The 27,574-nt window shown below is 43.4% G+C and overlaps 1 protein-coding gene across 2 annotated transcripts in view; it reads right to left on the minus strand.

Annotated features, from left to right (window-relative positions):
- The window catches only part of KIF26B (kinesin family member 26B), a 447,298-nt gene that overhangs the window by 231,801 nt on the left and 187,923 nt on the right, over positions 1-27,574 (minus strand). For both annotated transcript variants that reach the window (XM_041761098.1, XM_041761100.1), the window contains one exon: positions 4,528-4,694. In XM_041761098.1, coding sequence (XP_041617032.1) covers positions 4,528-4,694 — 167 coding nt within the window. The remainder of the gene's footprint in view (positions 1-4,527; positions 4,695-27,574) is intronic.

A 27,574-nucleotide genomic window follows, 5' to 3' on the forward strand; every position in this document is an offset into this window, starting at 1 on the left:
ATGCTATTACTGGAAAATCAGGGGGAGAGATGAAGGGAGAAACGCTCATGCATGGGATGGACCCAACAGTGAGCTGACACACATGCCAAAGGGTCTGAAAACGTGGAGTAATCAAACCTGTGCAAACATTTGTATTTACAGTAATCACACCCTACTCTTCCATTTCCCATTACTTACACACAGGAGAACCCTCATTCTCGAAGCCCAAAGCCAACAGCACAGAACAGCTAACCAACCAGATAAGCAGTTGTGCCAGTCTTTCTTCGGTTACTATTACTAGTAATTTTTTTAGTATTATGTTACTATTTCCACCGCTCCCCCCCAAAAGTGCTTTTCCAAAACCAGGGAATTAAAAGCAAAGGCAGTCTACCAAGATGCTATTTAAAGATATAGATTCTGGCCAGGCAGGCATCGAAGGACAAGTGCTTGGGGCTTCATCATTTTCTAGATCAGCACTTCTCAGACTATCTGTGGTGAAGAATCACTTTTTCTTTAATTTCTATTTTCAGCTAAAATACAAGGTCCACTTTGTGTATTCCTAGATTCAACAGACATAAAATTACTGTCCACTAGCTTCCAGAAGTTTTAAATGCTTCCTCTCAACCTCCACACTTGTCCCAGACCCGGGCCCCATAGCCCCAAAGACCACACCTGGAGTAGCTCCGGCCAACAATACCACTGCTTATTCAAAACCAGAATTCTTATTTTATAGATGTTGTCTCCGAAACACAGTCAAGTCCATCCCACCCTTCCCCACGGCTCTGGAGCGCAAATGTTTACAAAGACAGGCTGATATCACAAAGAAAAGTGGATGTCTACAACCCTCAACAAACTGGGTCTCTACTGATCTCCTCAAACAAGTGGCAGCGCCCACTTATTCCAAATGTTGATGCATAAGCAATGATCATCAGCTCACGATAATGGTGAAGAAAACCATAATGTGTCTCATCATGCCCGTTTTGCACTGAGCACCGATAAGTGCTCACATGTGGTGGGGACTGAGAATGGGCTCCCCGCTCTGCCACTTCCTGGCTGTGCAGCCTTGGGTCAGTAACCTAGCCTCAGGATGCTTCTTTATCCATCCAACAGGGAGAAGACAGGATCCACCTCACCAGGCTTGTCTGAAGATGAAGGGAGATGCTGCCCATTAGGAGCTCAGTAGTGAGTGATGCATACGGACTGTCCAGGAAACATCCGTGCTGGCCACAAATTGGGCAAATGGCACCTCTGCCCCGTAAAATGATGAAATGATGTCCTGCACAGCTTCCAGAGAGCAGGCCACCCTCTGTCACTTACAGCTGGAAGGGGAGTTCCAGGACCCTGCAGACTCAGATCTATCTCACTGTCTCGCAGGAGTTGAAAAGTGATGAGCTCAGGTTTGAGGCACAGGAGCTGACTCTGCCCCCAAATGCCCAGGTGGAAAGATATCCTCAGGCTTCGAAAGGAAACCATGACCCCTAGAGTGTTTCCAATTTTGGCACCAGTGATGGATCCAGATTTCACCCCTACCAAAGGCCACCTGTACCATCACTTTACGCAGCTTTACGCAGCTTTACTTTACCTGAAGCAGAAAACCCCTGGCTCTGAACTCCATCAACTGTCTGACAACATAAACTGGGCTGGTTTTGACGTATCACATGGACCTTTGGGGATCCACAGCACTGAGCCACATCCCTGGTTCTGAGGCTTAACCTTCTGGAGCTTGAGCTAGTCACTCAATCTTCTGCTCTAGGTTCCCATCAGTAAGAGGGAGGCTGTCACTCTGGGAGGGGTGGAAGCTCAGCTATTGTTGGTGAGAGCAGCAGGGCCAACAAGGGAAAGGGTGTGAAGGAGAATATGCGTGTATGTGCGTGTGGGTATAAAACATTATTCTTTCTCCCATCATACTTTCTCCCCATGCTGTACATTATAAATGCTTTAAACACAAACCACATACTTTGAATGCCTTAAACCATTAAGCTCCAAATGCTATCAGCATTCACCACAAAGAAAGTAATAAGGATTTAGGCAGCCCTATGGATCCTTTCCAGCCCTTTGACAGCTCACACCACAAGCCCCAGCAATCTGAACTTGGTCCAGTCTTTGTTTATGGCGAACATCATCTGCAGCCCCTCCTCGCAACCAACAGCAATGGCATGTCCACTCTGGATTCACCCCACTGCCTCCATTCTGACCCTGGCTGTGCAAGCACATCTCAGAGCAGGCAGCCTTTGCCCATCATTTGCCATTCCTTCCCCTGGTGTGCTCTTGTTTGTTTGGAAATGCTCTTTTGATTAACTGAAAGCCGGCCTCAAGCTCACCATTTGTCTGGCACGCAGGCCTTCCCAGCCCACCTCATGTCCACATGCTGTCCCTGCTCTAAAGCACTGCTGGTCTCCTGGTGGCAGGAAACATTTGTTCTCCCTTAACACTGACCATCAGGAGCCCCTCACCTCTGATCTCTTTCTGCTTCAAATCCTGCTTCTGGGGTTTTCTGTGCATAATTGATCTGTAAAAGTCTCTGGATGGAGTATGGGCTGAGGCTTCTGACATTCAAAATATTTTGGGTCAGGAAGGTGCACTGGAGGTCAACCCCCATCTGGGCAGTGAATATCCTCTGCAGCATCAAGGCCAGGCAGTCACCCAATGTAAACTTGGTCTCCCTCAGTGACGAAGACCTCACTCTCCCCCACGGCAGTGTGAACTGGGTGCAAATTTTCTTTTATTCTGAACTGGGAGAGCTGAGCTGGATGGAGTCTGAGCTGAACTCCATCATTAGGTTTTCTGCAGCCTTTGCCCATTTACTTGGGTGTTTTATATAACCAACCAAATCCCTCTACTGTGATAATGCTTCTATTTTATTATTAGTTACTGTAGTTCACCTGTTACTGTGCTTCATTTATTAATTGGACTTTATCGTGGGCATGTCTGTATAGGAGAACACAAGTACATACAGAGTTTGGTTCTGTCCACAGTTTCAGGCATCCGCTGGGCGTCTTGGGGCGAATCCCCTGTGGACAGGTGGAGATGACCACATTTCCCGTTACTTCCCATACACTCAAGTAGGCCCAGCTGTTGACAGGACAATAAAGATGGCAGGACGGCACATGGAGAATCTCAGAGCCAGTCTCCCAACAAGCCTGTGTGCCATCTTTACTATAGATGTTATTAATCCAGGACACTGGCCTTCTGTTCCCCCTCTCACCTAACCCTTTTGTATTCACAGTTTCTCCCTCATATCTGTGCTTTGGATGTCACCATGCATGAGGAGAACAAGAAAAACCATGCAATATTCCTTCTTCCTGATATGTTATCTGAGTCCATACCAAATCTCCATTGGTACATTGCTTTATCATTCACAATTATCAGTCCTCATCATCAAAGCACCCTAGAGGAGGAGGTGCTGGCTTTGTCTTCTAGATGAGGATGCAGAGACAGAGCTGCATGTCGAACCTCGAAATCCTCTGATTTCAGCTCTGGTGCTATTTATTCTACATCCTGCTCACCCAGGAGCTTGCACATCGTAGGTCGAAAAAGTTTTCTAAAGTTAAGTTCTGAGGATCAAATAAAAAATGAGTCACCAAGGGGGAAAAAAAGAAGAAAAGAAAAGAAAAGAAAAAAAAAGGCAGAGGAATCTGGTTTCTATTTCCAGCTTTGCTATAAATTAACTCATAGCTCAACTTTCTTGGTCCTCAATTCACTCCTTCATAAAACAAGGACACTGAATTAGATGATCCTGAAAGGGCTTGGGCTCAGCTGTCCTTTGTCTCCCACCCTGTCTCTGCCACACGGCTAAATTTAGGAAGGAAACATTGTTGAAATACCTTTCGTTTTTGTTTCTCATGTTTTCAAAGCCACTAAGATTAGCTGGATGGTTATCATATACTATCCAGCTAGTCTGTCAAGAATGAAGAAAATGGTCATCTCCTTCCTAGGTCATTTATTTTTTAAGATTTATTTATTTATTTATTCATGAGAATACAAAGACACAGGTAGAGGGAGAAGGCAGGCTCCCTGCAGAGAGCCCAATTCAGTACTGGATCCTAGGATCCCAGCATCACAACCTGAGCCAAAGGCAGACCCTCAACCACTGAGCCACCTAGGCACCTCCTTTCCTAGTTCATTTTTGAGCAGTTCATTATCTATGATGAGAATGTCAATCTGGAAGCACCAGCCACAGGGTCATACCCACCAAAGTCCTCATCCCAGCAGGACATCTGTAGGGCCACATGCTCTTAGCACCATGGTTCTCCACCCAGGGCACACATGGCAATGTCTGGGACCTTTCTGGTCATCGCAACTGGGGCAGATGCAATGGGAGTCTGGTGGGTAGGGGCCAGGAATGCTGCTGAGGTACAGGACCACCCCCCACTTCAGAGCTGTCTGGCCCAAGCTGTGAGCTGTCTGAGGTTGAGGAACCCTGTCTTAGAGAGTGAAGCCCAAGAGCGGCCCCAAACTTGTCCCAGCATTTTAGCTAACTCGGCCCAAATGCCGGCCCAACCAGGTGGGCCCATCGGAAAGAAATGAGGCAGTGGATGTGTCTCTTACCTGGCAAAGAAGGAAGCGGCCACCGAAGTGCCTGTGGAGGTCTCACTGGCCACGCAGGAGCCCTGGGAGGCCGGGATGCTGCAGGCTGAAGGCTTGTCCGCATTGTAGCGATTCAGTGCTGCCTCGGTCAGGCCCTCACGACCTGTTTCTGTCATCAGCTGGGAGATCTGATGAGGAAAATGGAGATTGAGCTTGTTAACTGTAACTCAGTGCACTTCCTGAGCACCGTGGCCAGCATCCCTTGTGAGTGTGAAGTAGGGGCAGGGTGCAGGTGGGGAGGGGGTATTTGGGGGGACCAGGGACACTCTGCATGTACACTGTGGGTGCTTTGGGCTTCTCGGATGCTACTTTCCAGCATTTTAGCTTGGATACCTCCTCATTTTCATTAAAAATAATGAGAAAAAATTACCCTCCTCCCCAGCACTGTGAGTTTCAATTATGCCTGTGTGACTCCTGTCCATTTGGAGAGGAAAGCATGAGCCATTATCCACAGTCTGTGGCCCAAGACCAGAGCAGAAGCATCAACCAGCGCTGTTTTCTCGCCAGGACTGGCCTCAAACGCTGATTGACGAGAGGGGCCAAGGTATCATTTATTAGAGCAATGAACCTACTAATGGAGAAAGTGAGGAATGAAATAAAACACCATTTGCTGTTGTTTGCTGCAAGCAGTCAGCTGACACGATGAAGAGAATTTCGTGGAAACAAATACAGCCACCATGGATTACCAAGTGGCCTTTTTGGGAGAGGACTGAGATCATTTCAACAGACTTGATTTTCCTACTCCTTCATTAAGATAAATGGCTTCCACTCTGTTTGCAGTGATTGCCTTTAAAACAGAAGTTCCCTGGGTGGGGCTGGGTCCATTTTACCTAAATCCACATGATGTGCTAGGAAGAACCATACTTCTGGGCAAAATAAGAATCCCCTATGGAAATACACTTTTGAAAAGTGCTCATTCCATGATGAATGTAGTAATTACGCTGGCAAAGTCTAAGTGTGCTACTTGGAAAGCCAGCTACTTTAAAACTTTAGTCCACTTACAAAAGGGAAAAAAAAATTGTTAGTTTAACAAAAGAAGGAAAAGAAGAAGAAAAGAAATAAAGAAACTTTCGTTTAAAAAAGCGTCTGCAGCCAGCTCAAACTTCTTAAATGCTGAGTGGAAAATGTTTCTAATTGCCTGCCAAATACAAGTGCAATAAAGCAAAGACCAGGAACAGTCTCCACTTTGTAACTGAGCAGACCAGTAGACCAGTGAAAGAGTCCCATTTGTTAACCTTTGAACATAAAAACATTTGTACTTTTCATTATTAGCAGCATAGCCAGTTACTCTAAGCCCCATTGACTCCAAACTTTGCTTAAATTCGTGCCCTTACTTGGAAAGCTTTGGCATTTTCAGGTGAAATCTTGCCAACACATACTTTCTTACTCTCATTCATTCAGCCAGTTATAAGGAAATCTGACCCACATAAGAGAGCCCAGGGAGGAGGCAACAGAAGTAGTCCATTCCCTACACTCAGCAAGAGCTGCTACATGGGCAGGGGGCCTGCGTCACCTCTCCCCCAGCTTCCACTGTGTCTGTGGGGCTAGGGCTCCCCTCGACCAGCTGCCACTGTCCCAGAGGCAAGAGGAGGAGGAGGTCTGCACATTGCTGTCACTAAGAAGCACTTATGAAGCCCCTGTGTTCCAGGATGCCAGCCCCCAACAATGTCCAAAAACACACCCAATGGGCCAGCACCATTGTTTTTTTCATCAAGGAGCTACAATCTACCATATATAATCTGGTTTTATTTATTTATCTTTAAAGATTTTATTATTTATTTGAGAAAGAGTGAGTGAGCACATAAGTGAGGGTGGGGCAGAGGGAGAAGCAGACTCCCTGCTGAGCAGGGAGCCCAATGTGAGGCTCAATTCCAGGACCGGGATCATGACCTGGGCCACAGGATGACACTTAACCGACTGAGCCACCCAGGCGCCCCCATCAACTGGTTTTAGCACACACAGACATCTGAAGAAAGTCAGTATGGCAGTGAATGAATGCATTACTCGATTTGCCACCACAGATGTCCTTGGGCTCACTAATATGGCTGTCACTGGATCTGTCTGTGGTATTTCCTGTTGATTTCCCTATTTCTCATCAGAATTTTGGAAGAACGGGAATGGGACACTTGTGTCTCACATGAACGGTAACTTGCAAACCCACAGAGAAGCACCACTAGAATATGGGTGGTGAATGGTGAGAGGCACAGATTTCTATGTGATTCCAGATTCTTGAGTCTGGCCCAGAAAGAATGCAAGCATCCAGTGGGCTCATGGCTTTCAGAAATACCCCTTAGCAAATGAGCTTCAGTGCACTGGCTGCCTTAAAGATATATGTGGCTATCTTTGCCAAGCAAGACTAGATCTCTTACTTAAAAAAAAAAAAAAAAAAGTGGGAATTTGCGGACACAGGCCATTCAATTCCCAAACCTGCAAGTAAAATGATTCAATCATCGATTGCTCTTAGAAATCAGAAACACAGAATGTCTTAGAAGGAACTGCCAAGATCATCGTCTTCAACACTCCTTTTCTTCAGTAAGGACACAGGAGCACAGAAGTGATTCACTAATGGGAATCTGAGAACACGACCCTGACTCTTAGGCCAGAGCTAAACCCTCCTTTGCTCTCCTGCCCCCTCTCCCCTTCTTCCCTCCTCTAATTAAAAAAAAATTTTAAGCAGAAAAAAATTAAAAAAGGGTAAAACACATATAGGCAGATCCAGTATCATAATCAACAAATGCTAACATTTTACTTAGAAAATATTTTTATTTATTATTTATCTATCCATCTGTCTATATTTTTTGAGAGAGCACACATGTGTGAGTTGGGGGATGGGCTGAGGGAAAGAGAGAATCTTAAGTAGATTCTATACTCAGCACAGAGTTCTACTCTGGGCTCGATCCCAGGACCACGAGATCATGACCTGAGCCAAAACCAAGAGTCAGACACTCAACCATCTGAGCCACCCTGGCACCCTTGTTCTGATTATGACCTTTTAGCTCCATCTCAGATACATGGGGGGCATTTCACCAAAGTAACCACTAAAGTAACAGTATCTGTTTCTTTCAAAACACCACATCACATCCTGAGTGTGGTGGTAAAATAAACAGGAGGTGGCAAAAAAAAGGAACCAGGTGGCAAGGTGGCAGGGAGAGGGTGCACGTATGCACTTGCACATGTGTATGCCTGCACCTGTGGGGTCCTTAATTGTATGAGTGTCCCAGGTGTCATTCCTGGGCACAGGCTGATGCTCTTCTCATTTCTCATGGAGAAAGCTCCTCTATATGTTTTAATCTTAGGCAAGATCCATGTGTTTCGGCCACAGGTAAATTTTTGTATCAGCACAAAAATTGTAGGAGGAACTCTACACTTGTCCCCTCAGAAAAAGCAAATCTTAAATGTGGTTATGATCTTGACCACAGAATCAAGACAAAAGATGTTGGGCTCTCATAAACCAAGGTTGGTTCCACAGAGCAAACTGCAATCTGTGAGCCATTGACCTTCGCCTTCCCTACCAACGGGAATGGCTGAGAGCTCCCACAGTGTGACAGCATGGGGGGTTCATCTTAAATGACCCAGAGAGCCACCTCCTCTGACTCCGCCAAGGCAGTAGGGAATGCTAACAGTATCCATTTCCAGCGTAGAGACATCCATGGACAGTAAGCGCATCTTACTCTGCCCTTATTTTAATATTATGACCCCCAGATCCCAGAAAATAACACCTAACAGTATTTTTTCTTAGGCAATTGACAGTTCACTGTTGAGGGACATCTCTTTAGTAATTATGTATTGCTCACACTCTCACTTAAGGTTTTTATAGTTTTCCAAACAGTGGGGGCTCCATAAATATTTTTGATTCACATTAGTGGAAATCAACTACAATTGTCTGGAAAGCTGGGATGAAGATGGAGCTGCAGGAAGCCCCCACCTAAACTGAAACATCTGATTTTTTTAAAAAGATTTTATTTATTCATTTGAGAGAGAGAGAGAACACAAGGTGGGAGAGCAGCAAAGGAAGAGGGAGAAGCAGAACTTTTGTTGAGCAGGGACCCCAATGTGGGGTTTGATCCCAGGACCCCAAGATCATGACCTGAGCCGAAGGCAGACACTTCACTGACTGACCCCCCACCCAGGAGCCCCCGAAACATGTGATTTCTGTATACTTGCTCAAGTAAAACGCCATCCTCCCTTATCTTACTTCATTCATGTCGAGTGACACCAACATGAGCTGGTTCTGGTCCTTTCCTAGGCTCACTGTTTATTTGCAGGCATCTACATGGGACAGGTAGTTTTCCTACGGTGCTTGGGACGCTGTCCTCAAAGCACAGGCTGTTGCCACCTAACATGAAGCTCGTCCTCAGCTAAAATGGGCACAAATCACCTCTGAGACTCTGCCACTGGCCTGGAGTCAGACAGATAAGTTCCTCCCTGCACTGTCCAGCCCTCCTCGGCCAGCACCAAGGGGCCAGGATGGGATTCTCATGTCCCAGGGCTGGATGTTTGATTACCCTTATTACCTTAGCTTGCTTTGGCTATAAATTTTATTAGCGGCCATAAAATTATCCATCCACAGCATTTGACTCAGTGACCTCTTGCAAAAGAGAATTCCATTTGCTCGTGCTGCCCAGGGCCTAGGAGAGATGCCTTTTCTTCACCTTCAATTTACAGCCTCACCTCCATCCAGGGTCTTGCCAACAGAGAAGGCTGTCACATTTCACGATTTCATTGTTGGGGCTGAAATCTGGCCCCTCGCCACCTGCCCACTGTTTTCTTACTCTCTGGGTGGTGCAAAAGTAAAGTGGCAGGGACATCCACGTGTTACAGAAAAGACAGGAGTGTGAGATCTTGCAAAGGGCCAGCTGCATTTCTGTCTTGAATTTCTGTCTTAAATTTCTTAGTTCCAAAATGTGCAGCTCAAGGCTCATGTGATAGCTCGGCTATTCCTTTGAAGAACATCTTATGACAAATGCTACAGAAACTCTTGCCATCAAGCTTGGAGGATTTCTACAGGTGCATTTTACTTCACCTTGCAGAGATGCTGGGTCACAATGATTTTAATGATTAATACTCAATTATGTTTTGCGGGGTGGTTTTGGTGACATAAACAGTGACATACGATGATACACAGAGTCCAGCCTGAGAAAACTCTAAGGAGCAACAGCACTCCCTCATCAATCATCACACAATTTGCCATTTTGGAGCATCCACCATGACCCAATTCTATTCGAAGAGCTTTCTGTGTGTGTCATCCAATCCTGACAATAACCCTATAAAGTAGGCACAATTATTACCAAATAATAGCATCAACTCTACCACATGGAAAATCCCTGGGACAGGTAATGTCACAGGGCTGGGTTTCTATCCTTGAGTTTCTCTTGCTCCCAAGAAAGTACAGCTCCTCAACTGTGGCTGCCCATTCAGGAAATGGGGTAACAGCAAAGGACTTGATAAAGAGGATCATCATCTGGATCATTTCTCAATAGGCACAAAAGGCATGTTCTCTCCAGTGCTTTGTGATTTTTATGACCAAATTGAAATAAAATCAAATGGTCTGAATATTGATAGAAGTGACTTCACTTTCAATTACCAACTAAGCAAACTCAGAAGGAGTAGTTAAGAGGAAATCACCACCCTAATGAATCCAACCCTGACATCAGAGGCTACTTCTAGGTCAGCTCCCAAGATCTAGGAAGACTAAACCCTCTTGCCATGTACTGAATCACCCAGGGGCTACACTTCCCCTGGGGGAAGCTTACCTTTGCTGCCCACTCCCAAATACTCAATCACAGGCTGGGGCCCAAAAAATGTGCCCTGGGAAGTCCTCCCCACTCTGAATAAACAGGGCCGTCCCTCTCCACATGTTCCCCCCAAACTGTCCTTGTGATGCTCTGGGATCAGAGCATCTGGTTTATTTTATGACTGCCTGGCCCTGGTCTCTCTCCCCAACCAGAGGCAAGCTCAGGGAGGACAGGGACGGGCTCTTACTAACCTCTGTATTTCCAGCACAGCACAGAGTCTCAAAATGGACTACATCTGACAAATCCATCAATTAATACATTCATTAAATACAAGTGAATCAGAATGAACTGAATTTTGTTAGGTTGGTATTGGCTGGAGTTGGTTTGTTTTTTAAGAGATAAATGTTATTTTCACCTGATTTCAAAAACGATGAATAGAGTACATAAAGCTTTCTGCAATAAAACGGGAGTATTTCATAATTCAAGATAGCAGCAAGACAAATGTCTGGGGAGGATGGAGGGCAAACAAGGAACAAAGAGACAGAGGCACTGAGACAAAGGAAAAAGAGAAACAGGAGAAAGGAGACAAAGAAGAGAAAAGGAGAAAGAAATATACACACATAAGATGAAAAAAGAAGAGGACACCAGTAACTGTTCCTCCCGGCCAGCCTGGGTAGGAGCATGTGCCAGTCATAGCCGGGGGAGCTGGAGTACTCTGGAATGTTGGGGAAGTGATCCCAGGGATATAGCATCCAGAGGCTGAAGTCCCACTGGCCTGCCCTGGTTCTTCCCGGTACCAGACAAGACTTTTAGAACCCTGAGGTGTCAGAAGATAAAATGCAGAAATGCAAAATGTAAAGATTCATGTAAAAAAAAAAATCGAGCCATTCTCTTTCCCTTTTCCATTAAAAAATAAAACCATAGTTCTAGCCTTTGAAGAAAAGGGCTTAGAAGTTTTGAATGTCTGAATACTTGCTTTATGTAATTTTGCAGAGGAACATGGAGTATTAGGGATGCTTCTAAGGGGAAGGACAGTAAGATTAAGAGACTGGATATGAGGTTTGCCTGGAGCTGACACAGCACAGATCATGGCCTTCTCCACCCATCATCTCGTGGTGTTTGGTCTGGCATCCTTAAGAAGCAGCCCTTTCCCAGAGCAGGTGTCACTGCTCTTCACTTAAATCTTGCCTAATGCTTGGAAAGCTTTCAAGAAAACCAGCCGTGCATTATGGCCTGGAATTTAAAATGTGCCTTCATTGTAGGCACTGTGGGTGACTTCCTCATATTTTCCTTGAGCTCTTATGAGAAAAAGTTAAGAGGGACCTGTCAGTGACACTTGACTGTACGTGACTCACCTTGGTCTGCATAAAGCAACCTGGCATTATGGGCAAAACCTAACAAGGGCCAGCATACACGCACCCATGCTCTGCTCGGGGTGCCAGGGTTGGCAGAAGTAAGAGCTCACACAAGGCAGGGGATGAGGTGTGCAGCTGCTGGAGCCCTGGCACCAGGAGCCATGAGAGTACGAATGTTCAGGGCTCCAATCAGCCAAGGGAGGTGCTTCTCCTTGTTTGAAGCCTTTTCGAGGAAGCTAGCTAGCAGCACTGGGGCTGGCTCTAGATTGTAGGATTGATTCTGCTGTGCCTTGGCCAGCTCAAAAGCACAGCCTGGGTGGCTCAGTGGTTGAGCATCTGCCTTTGGTTCAGGTTGTGATCCTGGGGTCCTGGGATGGAGTGCCACATCAGCTTCCCTGTGGGGAGCCTACTTCTCCCTCTGCCTATGTTTCTGCCTCTCTCTGTGTGCTTCTCATGAATAAATAAAATCTTAAACACACACACACACACACACACACACACACACAGCCATAAAGGAAAGATGCCCAGACCACAGACAGGCTGGACAAAATGGAATTGCCAGCATCACCTTGGTGCCTAGCAAAGGGTGTGTGGTGCATCAGGGCGTCAGTAAATGCTGCACTGAATGCCAAGGGCTAATTCTGGGCCTGGCTTGGTTAATGGCAACACGGTGGACTTTGGGCAAGTCACTTCCCCTCCCCTAGCTCTCATCTCCCCAGCTAGGGGAAATCAGGAGATCATGTCTGCGATGAAATCAGATGATGCAGCTGAATGTGCTCTGTGGTTCTAAAGTCATAATCCAACAGACAGCAGGGACGTTTAGAAATACTCCTGTTTCATCTTGAAAAGTGCGTTCCTAATTTAATATCTGCATGGCCTTTATACAAAAACATACAAATACAACATTGATGACAACAAAAAACGTTGCCCACCATGTCTCAAACCATCCATGGTGGACGAGAAACTGATTTTCTTTAAGAGTCACCTGGCTGTTTCAAAGCGATGCACAAGCTTTCACACTTTGAACTGACCTGACATCTTCTGCTTACCAGCTGCAGAAATGCCAAATCTGACACTATGCAAACAGCAATTTTCCAAAAAATTTCAAATGGAACTAGAAATATCTTTAGATCTATCTTAGGCCAATGCTCGTGTGTAAATATGAAGAGACTCAGGGCCAGACTGGTGAGGTGAGTTGCCCAAAATTACATATCTACTTTGTGGTTAATTTCAGTACTCATTTGTGTACATCAGAAGCTAGCAGATGGCAGCACTCTAAAATGCCTGAAAATCCCTGAAATACAGAGAGGGGGGTGGGAAGGAAGAAAGAGAGAGAGAGAGAGAGAGAGAGAATGAGAGAGAAAGAAATGGTCTCTGTGGTTTAGAAATAAGCCAGAGGTTTGGTTCTGGCCAAATGGCCAGGTGTGGGACCTTAACAAATTCAATTAACCTCTCTGTAAGGTCGCCCCCAAAATCAGAGATCTGCCATAAAGGATGTTAAATAAAAACACTCTCAAAATCCTTCTCTTCAAATAACAATGGACTGAAAATGCAAAACCAGTATGCTTTAAAGCCTCTCATTGAAAACCCATACAGAAGTAGGAGACATTTCTGGGCTCACTTAGAAGAATCTCGTGAAGAGGTTTGCAGGTTGGCCCTCCGTCCCATCCCTTGGAGGTATAGGATCACTGACTGTACAAAGCTGGTCATTTTAACTCTTGCATCCATCCTACAGGCTCAGAATTCAGAGAAGAGTGTGGCAGGGCTGCTTACCAGGAGTCTCTGGATTATCGGTTCTGAGCAGGCCTAATCTTGTCACCAGACCCATGACAGCCTTTGTCTACATTTGATGATTTTCTGAATCGGCTCACCCAGCAGATGTGGATTATTAATAAGATACACTTCTTTGCATATACATGCTTTCATCATGTATTTCACTAGTAAAGCCAACATGGAACCTGCTTTAGGGGTTCCATAATGTTTGGATGTTCCTTAGCCCACCCCTAAACCCAATTTCTCAAATTTCAGGATATTGAAAACTCCCGGGCCTTAACGGTTGTAACACAGAACTCCAAAATTCATTTTGCTGTTATCAGATTTCTTCAAGTTCTTATAATTTTCTCAGCACCCCCTTGCTTTTAACAATTAGCAGAGAGACAAAGATGTTCTATGTGAGTTGCCACCAGAGAATCGATTATACGATTACATCCTCACTAAGTAAATATTCAACTTCTTTCTGTTGTGGCTGTAACATTCCATTCAGTGTCCTAATTTCTTCACTTGGTGCTTCTGCTCAAATTTCTCCTCTGTTCAATTAAGATGTTGGTTTTCTCTTCCATTGTACATGCTATGGCTTTTCCCAAAGCTCGGCTATACTTTCCACTTGTTGCAACTTTATAATATGGGTCAGGCCCAGCAAAGTCAATACCAACTAACTTATTGTGAGCATATCTCACTAGATTCCCCTAGCTAACAAACCAGAGCCAGCAAGATTGGCAGACCCTGGCACCTCAGGGATCCCAGCCAGCGTGCTTTATTCTTGAAAAGAGTCAGACCTGAGAGTTCATCTCTTTCATATCTGCCCTTTCGTTACAAACCTTGAGTCCCTGGAGTCTGCTATTTAAAATGGAACCGATCTTTGGGGATTCTTGTCTTTCATACACACTTGAAAAGCTATTCATCCCATTCTGAGTTAAAAGATTCTAAGCTGTATTAACAAATTGTCTCACCACAATTCCCCCCAAATTGAGTGATTCTCTTAACAACCTCTTGAGAGAAGGCGACGGCATCCACATCTCAGCTAAGTCCATCTGTCGTCTTTCCTCAACTCCCTAGACCCTGACTCTGCCCTTCACACAAAGTCATTGCAAGTCTGCAAGGCTTCATACAAACACACCCAGAGTCTCAGGTCCAGAGCAGGGAATCAGACAGGCCATCTCAGAAAGAAGCTGGTGGCCCACAGCTATAATTTTCACCACAAATCAAGACTACTTAGAAATTGTGTTACCCCTTTGTTAGCATGGACAGCAACACAGCCATTCTGGAAGGTCTTTTCCACAAAGGCAGGAGATAAAGCTTGCCCTTGGAGTTACTTTACTGCTCCTCCCTCTTGGCATTAGTATGGAAACTCTGCTGTGTGACTCTCCATGGGGCTAACCACCAGCAGGATCATAAAACATGGGCAAGAAGAGCAAAATAACACATAAGCATTTCATGGTTAGCCTGATTTACTACACTGTTTTCCTCTCAGAGCCTAAGATGAGACCAAAGTAAACACAAATGTGAGTGTATGCATGTGTGGGCATGTGTGCATGCATGGGTACACACACACACACACACACACACACACACACCCTGCTCAAGCAGTGTCTTTGAGAAAGAATGCCAAAAAACAACTTACAGAATGCACAAGGCACATGTGAGAATCAATAAACAGGTCCATGGAGGAAATATGTAGTATAAAGAACCTCAGATTAGAACAGTCCTAAAAGGAGCACATGCCAAAAGGGGGCTGCTGGGAGTTACAGATGCTCCTTGCTCCTAGAGACACTTGTCAGGACAACCAAAGTCGCCTGCTTTCTGGAACGGCTCCAGTGCAGATCCACTGGGGGAGGAGATGAAGCAACATGAGTGTCCTGATGTAAAAGTACTTCCACCACCTAGAATCAGGACCACTCCAGCCCTCAGATCATTAGTGGTAACTTCATTAATGTCCCAGACAGAACTTAGCCCAGAGTGAACCCGACATATTCCCTGCCTGCTCACAGCAGCTGAGTTCTAAGACTGTCTCCATTACTGCACATTCGTGATCACAGTCTTGCATTTCGCAGCCCCACACAATTCAGAATATTTCTTGCTACTGTCCTCAGTAGGTCGATATGTGTCACATCCTGTCTCCTAGATTGTGGCCCAGGAATCATACTCACTGTAGATTACAGACTTACTCTCAATTATTAACTAGTCATCGGGAAGGAAAAGGCAGGATTTAAGAAAGATGCTTTATCTTCAAATTCTAGAAACACTTGCCTCCACTCTAGGCCACTGTGGGGATCATTCGCCAGATCTCAAGGGTCAAACATGAAAAGGCAGTGGTGGGAATGAGAGGCGTGGGCTTGCTCTCCATCCAGCCAGCCTGCCAAACCACAGACAGGAGGGACTCAGATGAAGGCACCCAGTTTAAAGGAACTTTGTTCTGTTTGTGCTTTGTTTAAATCCCAGAGTGGGAGATGACCCACAATAAGCCACTTGAACCCTTTCTCTCTGCAAGTCTCCAGCTGAAATACAGTATGTGGGAGTTCTTTCAAAAGCATCTATGCAGGCCTTTTCAGAAACTAAATTTGAATACTCCGTGGTTACTGATTGGGAGTGTCACCGCTCCATAGCAGATCTGCTGGCAGCCCCCACCAGCCTCATGCCACTCTATTCTGGCCAGGCTTTCCCGGGGCTTCTCAGCAGGCAGCCCTGGTACCACTGCTAGCCAGTGGGCCAGGAGCCCTGGCCCTGAGAGACCCGAAACCTCTTCCCCGTTGACCCTGTTATTTGCACTGCCGCTTATCTATTCGAAGCTGGAATAATAACAAACTCAGCTAAACTAAATTGGTCCTTTGTTTGCCATTACCATAAAAATTTTATGTAGGAACTAATAAAAACATGCTTTACGTGCACAGTTGCATGGGTTTGCACAGGCAATAATATCCAGCAAGTTAGATCCATAAATTCAGTTATAGACACTTAGGAATAAATATTTTATCTTTCCCGATGTTTTCGTTTATTGGAGGGAAGGTGTGAACACAGGAGCGTATGGCTGATCTGAGGCTACTAATGGTCCTTAAGTCCCCCCCAGATGCCTCTGCTCGAGACCAGGGAAAGTCCTCTCAGAAGTTTCTGGATAATTTTCCCGATTACTTAGCCTCTTAAGAACTCAATGTTAATCATACTTCCAACCTCAGTAAATGGAAAGCTTTTTAACAGAGCTTTTAAAAGTGAATCGCTTTTGAAATGAATTCAGGATTTTCTTAGAATTCTTTCAAGCAAACAAAAAGATCCAATTCTCTTCCCACCTGGGACCTTGGGGCAGGTTTACAGTAGATTTAACTAAAGAAGCTTTAATGAAATCCAAATGTAACCCAAAAATTGGGATCACTGGATATTTAGCTTTCCCTTCAGCAATGTACTCTGAAGTACAAGAAATGAGTTGGGTTTTTAGCTCTCTATTTTCCTTCCCTCCAGATGGGAACTGTCCAATAGAAATATTATGACAGCCACATTAAAAAAATGCAAAGAAACAGGTGAATTTAATTTAAACATTTTATTTAACTCATTAACTCTATCCAAAATACTATCATTTCAACATATATTTAATCTAAAAAGGCCTTTACTAATGAGATATTTTATGTTTTCTTTTCATGTACTAAGTCCTAAAGAGGTAATGTGTATTTTACTTATACCACAATTCAGTTCAGACTAACCATCTCCCAAATCCTCAATAGTCACATACGGCCGATGGCTACCATATTGATTAGCAAGGATCTACAGAATCCTCCACTAGTCAAGGAAAAGAAAACTTCAAAGAAATCTCATTATTTATGTGATTGCTTTGGACCCGATAAGCACATTTCCCCCAGGCTACAATTATGAATCTACATACAATAAACATAGAAAAAATTAAAATTACATGCGACTTTTAAAGTCCATTTTTTTCCTGTTTATAACTCTTAGTAAAATAGGCAAAGTTTATAAAGTGAACTAGGTAAAAAGAATATCCTTATGGCACCCAAAAAGAGCCTACATTTAAGAGCGATGAGGAGTAAGTACAAAGTATTATCAATCTGACCCTCTGCCACACTTCAGAGTCCCTGCAGCCTCTTCTTTAAAAATAACTTCTATTTAAAAAAATTTTTTATTAAAGATATTTATTTATTTGAGAGAGAAAGAGAGAGAGAGAGAGATCACACACAAGCAGAGGGGAGGGCAGAGGGAGAAGCAGACTCCCTGCTGAGTAGGGAGCCCAACTCAGGGCTCAATCCCAGGACCCTGAGATCATGACCTGAGCCCAAGGCAGGTGCCCAACCGACTGAGTCATCAAGGTGCCCCTATTTTAAAAATGTATTATTGAAGTATAGTTGACATACAATGTTACATTAGTTTCAAGTGTACAGCATAGTGATCCAATAAGACTATATAATATACCATGCCCACCGCAAATGTAGCTATCATCCATCACCACTCTAATACCATTGGCTATATTCTGTGCTGTGCCTTTTATTTTCATGACTTACTCATTCTGTAGGTGGAAGCCTGCACCTCCCAACCCCCCACTAACCCCTTGCCCTCTGGCAATCACCAGTTTGTTCTCTGTATTTATAGGTCGGTTCCTGTTTGTTTAGATTCCACATATAAGCAAAATAATTTATTTGTCTTTCTCTGATTTATTTCACTTTGCATCATACCCTCTAGGTTCATTCATGCTTCTTCTACAAATGGCAAGACCTCATTCTTTTGTATGGCTGAGATATATTCTATTGTGTATATATACCACATCTTCTTTACCCATTCATCTGTCAGTGGACACTTGGGCTGCTTCCATGTCTTGGCTATTGTGAATAATGCTGCAATAAACATAACTGTGCATATATCTTTTCAAATTAGTGTTTTATTCCCTGTAGCCTCTTAAATACAGATGCTTTGGAAAACAAGAAGCCAAAGTTTTTTCATTTAACTTTTTTATTCAAAGAAGCTATTCCAGACTTCTGTAAACTTAAAAAAATGTATCTTCTATTACTCTTCCACCTTCCCTCTTATTTTTCAGATACTAAAGAAGACATCCAGATAGAGTATTTTGAAAGTGAGAGATTACACCAAAAGGTCAGCATTGTAGCTCTGATTCTTTAAAGTAAGCTTTGGTGAATTATTCAGTCTCTCTCTGATTAAATGTTGCCATCAGACAAATTACCCCAATAATTCTAAGTCTGTGTTATGTCTTGCAAGTGTTGGGCATATTTTTTACTTGATGTGTTATAACACTTAATAATGCATATTGATGCATGTTAAGCAAGTTGTTCTGGAGGGCAGAGACCAGAATTGCTGAATATACCCTTTCCTGAGCTAACCAAAGCACTGCATGCATAGAAATGCTTAATTATCACATGTGTTGCTGCTGTTGATTCATAAATTACATGGAAGTGCTGAGATAAGGACTCTGAGTTAATGTAAAGGTATTTTTTTTATCTGTTTCTAGATTCATAACAGTGTGTTGTCTCAAGATAAAACAGAATCTCAAAATGATCTTCTTCCTCCCCAAGGACAAAGTAGAAACTTCTTGGCAATAAGTCAAACTGACAACAGGGGAATTTGAGAATGATCTCGCCGTTTCCGATCTGTTTTTGTGTGTTCCAATCAAATAAAGGAAAGTCAACCGTGCATAAAATACACTCGCAAAATTCCTTGTTCCCATCCCTTCCACCTCACATGTGAAAACCTTTTTTCTATGGTATCAGAGTGGGCTTGGATTCCAGAGAATCTAGCCTTGGCTTTCAAGTGAACAACAGGATGGTGATACTCGACTAGAAGTGTTTTTATCTAAAGATTTTGAAGAAGGCACTAAGGATACCATTAACTAATAATGTAACTGTTAAAAGATCTTCAAAAAGAGACATGAAAATGAATTGCAACCTCTTCCTGGTCTGAACCCTGCACCAGAGAAGGGAAACCATGTTATAAAGGACATTACTGGGTGAGTTGAAAGAAACTGAAAGACCAATTATTGATTGGATAAAGTTACTTATCGATGTTAATCCCACTGAACTTGATAACTGGACTCTGGCTACACAGAAGAATATCCCATTTCCTAGGGAATACTCATGGAAGTATTCTGGTACCAAGGCTTCTGGTGTATGTGCCTTACTCTCAATGATTCAGGGGGAAAAATAGAGAGCAACAGTTAATCTAGAGACAAGGAATGTGGTGTCCTCTGTACTATTTTTATTCTTGTAACGTTCTGTGTATTAAAAGTTATTTTTAAAAAATTCTAATTCACTTAAAAGTGAATAAGCAAGGTGGGGAAAATTATTTTGAGTCAAATTTTCCCTTTAGGAATTTACATGGGGCCATGCCTTGTTTTGTCTACCTGCCTTCCACAGCAAGGCTCTGAATGTCACTGTCTAGGATGCCACGTGGTAACCAGGCTCACATCTGCTGATGGGTGGTTCACAACAGCCCAGCCCTGGCTCCCCTGTGAGCCTGAGTCCCTTGTGGCTCCTCCCCAGAAAGAAACATGGGCTTTGGATGGTGGGTCTCAACATCAGTCCAGGTGCCTGTCTCCTGCCCTCACTTCCACAGGGACAGACACAGGGGAAGTCTCTGGCAACAATCCTTGCAGTGGCTCAGGAGACTCTCCATGTGCAGAGAGCCACAGGCTCCGTGGAACCCTGGCTAGCCCATACCACCACCACCTGCAAACCCGGATTATGGAGGGTCAAGCTACCGATGGGACCTGCCTGGGTCACAGAGCAAAGGAACTGGTTTGTGAAGGCATTTTTACTGCCTTCCCCCTCCCCACCTCCAGATCGCCCACTTACTTTGAAACTACCTAATCTGGGGTGCCTGTTGGGCTCAGTTGGTTGAGTGTCTGCCTCCTGCTCAGGTCATAATCTCAGGGTCCTGGGTTGAGCCTGGTGTCTGGCTCCCTGGTCAACAGGGAGTCTGCTTCTCCCTCTCTCTCTGCTACTCCCCACTGTTAGTGCTCTCTGTCTTCTCTCTCAAATAAATGTAAAAAAAAAATTCTTAAAAAAACCCACCCAAAACACCTAATCATTCAGTTTAGCACCAAAACCTCCAAATAACTGACAATCATGAAAGCAGAGCAGGGGCCAAGACTTAGACGTCAACAAATACACCCTTTCTCCTGATGCAGAGTACTGTTCAGGGTCCTTGTCATTTAGCCACTTCTTGGGATCCTCCAGAGACAGGAAGCTCCCTACTTTGCAAAGCAGTCCATCCCATGATTGGATAACTCTTATTGTTAGAGTTCTCTTGTGCAGTCAGCTGGATCTGTTTGCCTAAAATGGAAGAACTGGAGAATAGGGAACTGGTCTTTAATGAGCCTCTTCTATAGAGCATGGAAAGCAGGCACATGAGAAATAGCTTGGGAATGTTCAAGACCGCTAATGGACAGTCTACATCTTGGCTCTTTTTTTTTTTTTTTAAGATTGTATTTATTTATTTGAGAAAAAGAGAGACAGAGAGAGAGAGAAAGAGAGCAGAAGCAGGGGGAGCAGAAGTAGAGGGAGCAGCAGACTCTCTGCTGAGTGGGAGCCGGACTCAGGGCTCAATCCTAGGACCCTGAGATCATGGCCTGAGCCAAAGGCAGATGCCTAACCAACTGAGCCACCCAGGCGTCCCTACATCTTGGTTCTTATTCTATCCCCAGGAGCAATTAAAGCCATGTCCACTGTGTCTTCCAAAACACAGCATTTCAAATGTTTGAAGACACCTTCATGTTCTCCTTTCTTCTCTCATCCAGCCCCAAATCACTGACCTTCCTTTAATCATTCATAATTCACTTGCTCACCCATTCATTCATTCATTTCCAAAAAGTTTTTTTTTTTTTTTAGTTAGGCTCCATGCCCAACATGGGGCTTGAACTCATGACCCTGAGATCAAGAGCCACATGCTCTACCGACAGAGCCAGCCAGGCACTCCAGGATTTCTCATTGGAAAAAAAGGATGGGGCACCTAGGTGGCTCAGTCGGTAAAGTGTCTGCCTTCAGTTCAGGTCATGATCTCAGGGTCATGAGTTCAAGCCCCATGTGGGGCTCCCTGCTCAGCAGGAAGTCTGCTTCTCCCTCTGCTCCTCACCCCATTCATGCTCGCTCGCTCTCTCTCTCTCTCTCTCTCTTTCAAATAAATATTTTTTTAAAAAGGAAAATACAATAAAATTAGTAAGATAGAAATGATCACATGGAAAACAGGGTAGGGAGGAGAGACCTAACATGCTAAAAAAAAAAAAAAAAGTTTACACGGTTCTTATGATTGATTTTAAAACTTGATTCTAAAAAACAAAACAAAACAAAACAAAAAACTTGATTCTGATGTTCCTGGCACAAAGTTGAATGGGGAAACATTATGAGTTTCCCAGGCCTTATTAAGAGGATGATATAGGGATGCTTGGGTGGCTCAGTGGCTGAGTGTCTGCCTTTGGCTCAGAGTATGATCCTCGGGTCCTGGGATCAAGTCCCACATCAAGCTCCCTGCATGGAGCCTGCTTCTCCCTCTGCCTGTGTCTCTCTCTCTGTGTCTCTATGAATAAATAAATAAAATATTTTTTTTTAAAAAAGGATGAAACAGACCAATTCTTCAGCAGAGACAAGGTTACTTGCTGTGTAAGACCTTGTAAAAGTTGGGAAATTGAGCCATGTAATGGATAGTTAGTATCTGTACTCAAAATTCTTAGCAAATGCTGAAGCAAGATGAGAATACTAGTTTCTTATAATAATTTCTGATGAATGTTTGAAGGCAGAAGATCAAGACACCATTCAAAGTGGATGGTGAGTTATGAAAAAGAATAGGATGATTTGGTCCAAATGTGTTAATACCTTCTTCAGGATATAACTCAGAATATAGCTGGTTAATTTGTTAGCTGTATTTTTAATTACTGACCCTTAATCAGACTTCCCTTCTTCTGGAATTTGGGGTGCTGGAGAGAGGAACATTTGAGATCACACTCTCTTGTGAGAGTCTGAAGTGCCCCGATCTTATATTCTTGATTAAGTGGCCTCATAAATTTTGGAGACCAGATAAACAACAAGTAGAATTAGAATTTTGTTCTAAAAATAAGGCACCTAATCAAAGATGTCACAACCCTGGCACAACACAGAAAGAAGCCACAGGTGTACCTACCCACAAGGCCAGGGCTTTCTTCTGGACATAGGTCTGGGAGGACAGCCTGGCATAGTTGGTAAATTTTACATTAATCCTGCTGGGTAGAAACTGTTTCTTCTGTTTACAGATTCAGTAACCAAAGCTGGGGCTCAGAAAAGCCACAGAAGAGCCTGAATGTCAGGCCTTCAAGCTCTAAATTTTGTGCTTCTCACCTGGCTTCCCGAGGCCACATTGTAATGAGTACAAACGATGTGATATAATATAAATATAGTGATGTCATTATGATGTGTTGACAATTCATGTGGCTGCCCTCAGAGTAAAGTCAGGCCTGGGCATGGTATGCTAATACGGACTTAAAAATCAGCTTTCTGGGGCACCTGGGTGGCTCAGTGGTTGAGCATCTGCCTTTGGCTCAGGTTGTGATCCCAGGTTCCTGGATCAAGTCTGGCATCAGGCTCCCCCCAGGGAGCCTGATTTTCCCTTTGCCTATGTCTTTGCCTCTCTTTCTTTGTCCCTCATAAATAAATAAATAAATAAATAGGAAAAACAAAAACCAGCTTTCTAGGAAAAAACACCATGATTTGTAGCATTGCCAATTTGCAAGCTGCAAACTTTCCCTCATGACCTGGTTATGCGCTCTATCACACTACGGGTCCAGAGCAAGGGAAGTCTCCTTGGCTCCTGGCTGGCTCCTCGGTGAATGAGGAAGTTCCATATTTTCCTTGTCCTGTGTCCCATCCACAACCACCTCACTGATCTTTTAAATTTTTTCATAATGTGGGATGTTTCTGGAAAAGGAAAGGAATGAAAACAATGGACTATATATGGGTCAAGTCAAGTAAATCAAGATGCTAGAAATTCCATCCTGGGAAACCAGAGCATCCTTAAGACACTCCAACAGTGACCTTGCTTCAGTTTATTTATGAGCCCAGATGTACCTAAGTCTGAACCTAATAACATTATGATTGCTCAATGCTGGAACCAAAATCAAGCTACTAACTTTGCTTTTAGGTCTATAATATTTCAGATATGAGTAAATTTCTTTTAAAAAAATGTGTTCAACCCAGAAGTGGACCCTGAAATGTATGGTCAACTAATATTCGATAAAGGAGGAAAGACTATCCATTGGAAGAAAGACAGTCTCTTCAATAAATGGTGCTGGGAAAATTGGACATCCACATGCAGAAGAATGAAACTGGACCACTCTCTTTCACCATACACAAAGATAAACTCAAAATGGATGAGAGATCTAAATGTGAGACAAGAGTCCATCAAAATCATAGAAGAAAACACAGGCAACACCCTTTTTGAACTCGGCCACAGTAACTTCTTGCAAGATACATCCACAAAGGCAAAAGAAACAAAAGCAAAAATGAACTATTGGGACTTCATCAAGATAAGAAGCTTTTGCACAGCAAAGGATACAGTCAACAAAACTAAAAGACAACCTACAGAATGGGAGAAGATATTTGCAAATGATATATCAGATAAAGGGCTAGTTTCCAAAATCTATAAAGAACTTATTAAACTCAACAGCAAAGAAACAAACAATCCAATCATGAAATGGGCAAAAGACATGAAGAGAAATCTCACCGAGGAAGACATGGACATGGCCAACATGCACATGAGAAAATGCTCTGCATCACTTGCCATCAGGGAAATACAAATCAAAACCACAATGAGATACCACCTCACACCAGTGAGAATGAGGAAAATTAACAAGGCAGGAAACAACAAATGTTGGAGAGGATGCGGAGAAAAGGGAACCCTCTTACACTGTTGGTGGGAATGTGAACTGGTGCAGCCACTCTGGAAAACTGTGTGGAGGTTCCTCAAAGAGTTAAAAATAGATCTGCCCTACGACCCAGCAATTGCACTGTTGGGTATTCACCCCAAAGATTCAGATGCAATGAAACGTCGGGACACCTGCACCCCGATGTTTCTATCAGCAATGGCCACAATAGCCAAACTGTGGAAGGAGCCTCGGTGTCCATCGAAAGATGAATGGATAAAGATGTGGTTTATGTATACAATGGAATATTACTCAGCCATTAGAAACGACAAATACCCACCATTTGCTTCAACGTGGATGGAACTGGAGGGTATTATGCTGAGTGAAATAAGTCAATCGGAGAAGGACAAACAGTGTATGTTCTCATTCATTTGGGGAATATAAATAATAGTGAAAGGGAATATAAAGGAAGGGAAAAGAAATGTTGGGAAATATCAGGAAGGGAGACAGAACATAAAGACTCCTAACTCGGGGAAACGAACTAGGGGTGGTGGAAGGGGAGGAGGGCGGGTGTTGGAGGGGAATGGGTGATGGGCACTGAGGTGAACACTTGACGGGATGAGCACTGGGTGTTTTTTCTGTATGTTGGTAAATTGAACACCAATAAAAATTAATTAAAAAAATGCGTTCAAGAAGTAGTAGGGACTAAATGGATGCTTCCTACTATTAGCCATTTCACCTACTACGAAAAGACCTTAAAGGCATTTTTATGCCTTTTTTTTTTAGAGAGGGTGGAACAGAGGGAGAGGAAGAGGGAAAGAATCTCAAGCAGACTCCCCATGGAACACAGAGACCAACAAGTGGCTCTATCCCAGGCCCTGAGATCATGATCTGAGCCCAAATCAAAAATCAGATGTTTAACTGAGCCACACGGGCACCCCTGTTTTTTATTCCTTTAAAGTATTTTTAAAAACACTTCTGGTAATGGATGATAGGTTAAACACATATGTTTAGCACTGTGCTTCACTGAAATCCGAATGAAATGACAATGCAGGGTCTTTACAAAGCATAAACTCACAAGGCCACAGAAAACGAGAGAGGAAGCAAATGTAATACAATTCTGGAAGCTGGAACTAAGATGGGTGAGTGGTAACTAACTTATTAGTAGACTGAAGATGAGTCTTAAACTAAAAGTTGGGCAAAGCTGTGAATAGTTTATACTTCAGTTTATACTTCAAAACCCCCTAGAAGGCTTAAAACTAGATGGTACCATATTCACTAAGTGGAGCTATGTCAAGGAAATTGGCTGTAATGCAGTTTATGAAGGAGTCAGAGCCCTGGAACTCTACCTCTCATCCAGGTGACTGCACCTGCCTACCTTGGCAGCGGCTAGCAGCATATGCTCTGACATAGTACACCCAGGGTCTCCAGACTAGAACCTGCCAAGCACCGCTAGGAGTAGGGAACTGAGAAAGGAGAAAGTAAGTCGACGTTTACACACTGAATTTGAGACCTCTCTTCTCTTCTTCCTCCCAGCTCCCAGAAAACTGGCAGCCAAAATTCATACCAGTCTAGAAGACTCTTTCCTGGGGATCTGAACAGCTCCAAAGAAAAGAACTAAAGAAATTTTTAGAAATGGCCCCTTCAGGTTACAATATAAGTAAGACTGTACTCAACCATCTCCTCCCATGCTTCTCCATCCAGATATTTTCTGCCTTATTCATTATGATCTATCAGTGAAGGATCACCCAGTATTTGAGGAAAGCATTTAATACAAAAGAGGAGGAGGGGTGCATGGGTGGCTCAGTTGGTTGGGCATCTGACTCTTGATTTTGGCTCAGGTCATGGTCTCAGGGTTGTGGGATCAAGCTCTGCATTGGGCTCTGCACTCAATGAGGAGTCTGCTTGGGATTCACTTTCTCCCTTTGCCCCTGCTACTCGTGCTCTCTCTCTCCCTCTCTCTCTCTCTCTCTCAAACAAATAAATAAATAAGTAAATAAATAAATAAATTCTAAAAACAAAGCCACAAAAGAGGGGGAATATCTCAAGGAGAGACATACAGGGAAAATAAAACTAAAAACAGAACACAACCCCCTGTCAGTATTCTCAGAGAGATGAAAGAAAATACGGCATCCATAAAACAAGAACAGGACATCATTAAGAAAATAGATTTCAAAAAAGAACAATTAACAACAACAGAAAGAAGTTGTTGGAAATTAAAAACATGATAGTGAAAATAAAAACCTTAATAAAATAGTTCAAAGATGAAATTGAAGAAACCTGCCAGAAAATACACAGAAAATTTTTTAAAAAGGCAAATAGAAAAGCAAAAATAAACTAAAAAAAAAAAAAACAGAACAAAGAAAATGGAGGGCAGGAATGTCAAAGAAATAACTAAGGAACATTCCCTGGGATGGGCAACATGAATACTGAAGGCCCACGATAAGCCAATATTAGATCCGAGGGAAATTTCAAAGCACTGGTGATCAAGGACATCTCAAGAGAGAGACCAAGAATATTTCATGTAAATGACCAAGATTCAGACTTTTCCATATCAGCACTGTAAGCTAAAATGTCACTAAAGAAATACCTTTAAAAATCTAAGGGATGATGACTTCCAACCTACACCTTTGTTACCCAGCCAAAAAGTATTAACCAAGTGTCAAGAAAGAATAGAGCTATTTCAGATCCAAAGTATCAAAATTGCACCTTCTTTGCACACTTTTTTAAAAAAGATTTTAATTTTTTTTATTTATTCATGAGAGACACAGAGAGAGAGGCAGAGACACAGGCAGAGGGAGAAGCAGGTTCCCCGTGAGGATCCCAATGTGGGACTCAATCCCAGGGTCCCAGGATCATGACCTGAGCCGAAGGCAGCTGCCCAACCACTGAGCCTCCCAGTGCCCCCTCCTTTGCACACTTATGGAGAAAGTAACCTGAGACACATGGCTAAGTTGCAAATTAGCCCTTACATAGTCACAGCAATACCTTTAGATAATATTTAGGCTGTCATAATAATACTGGATATTGATCAAACCAAAATTCAGCAAATTATTAGAGCTATGAAAAGACAGGTGAGCATATATGCTGTGGGGGTTGGGGGTTGGGTAGTAGTCAGAGAGAATTAGATGTTCTTATTCCTCAGTGGTCAGGTGATAGGTAAGTAATTCTCAAACCTGTCAAGTTTCAGGAACCTTTTACAATCTTAAAATTACCAAGGACCTCACAGAACTTTTCCTTTGTTTTGTGATACTTCTGTTTTTCAATTTGCTTAGCATACTGGGTCTTTATCACTAATTCAACCCAAA

The sequence above is a fragment of the Vulpes lagopus genome, chromosome 1, assembly GCF_018345385.1.
Source record: "Vulpes lagopus strain Blue_001 chromosome 1, ASM1834538v1, whole genome shotgun sequence".
Lineage (NCBI taxonomy): Eukaryota > Metazoa > Chordata > Mammalia > Carnivora > Canidae > Vulpes > Vulpes lagopus.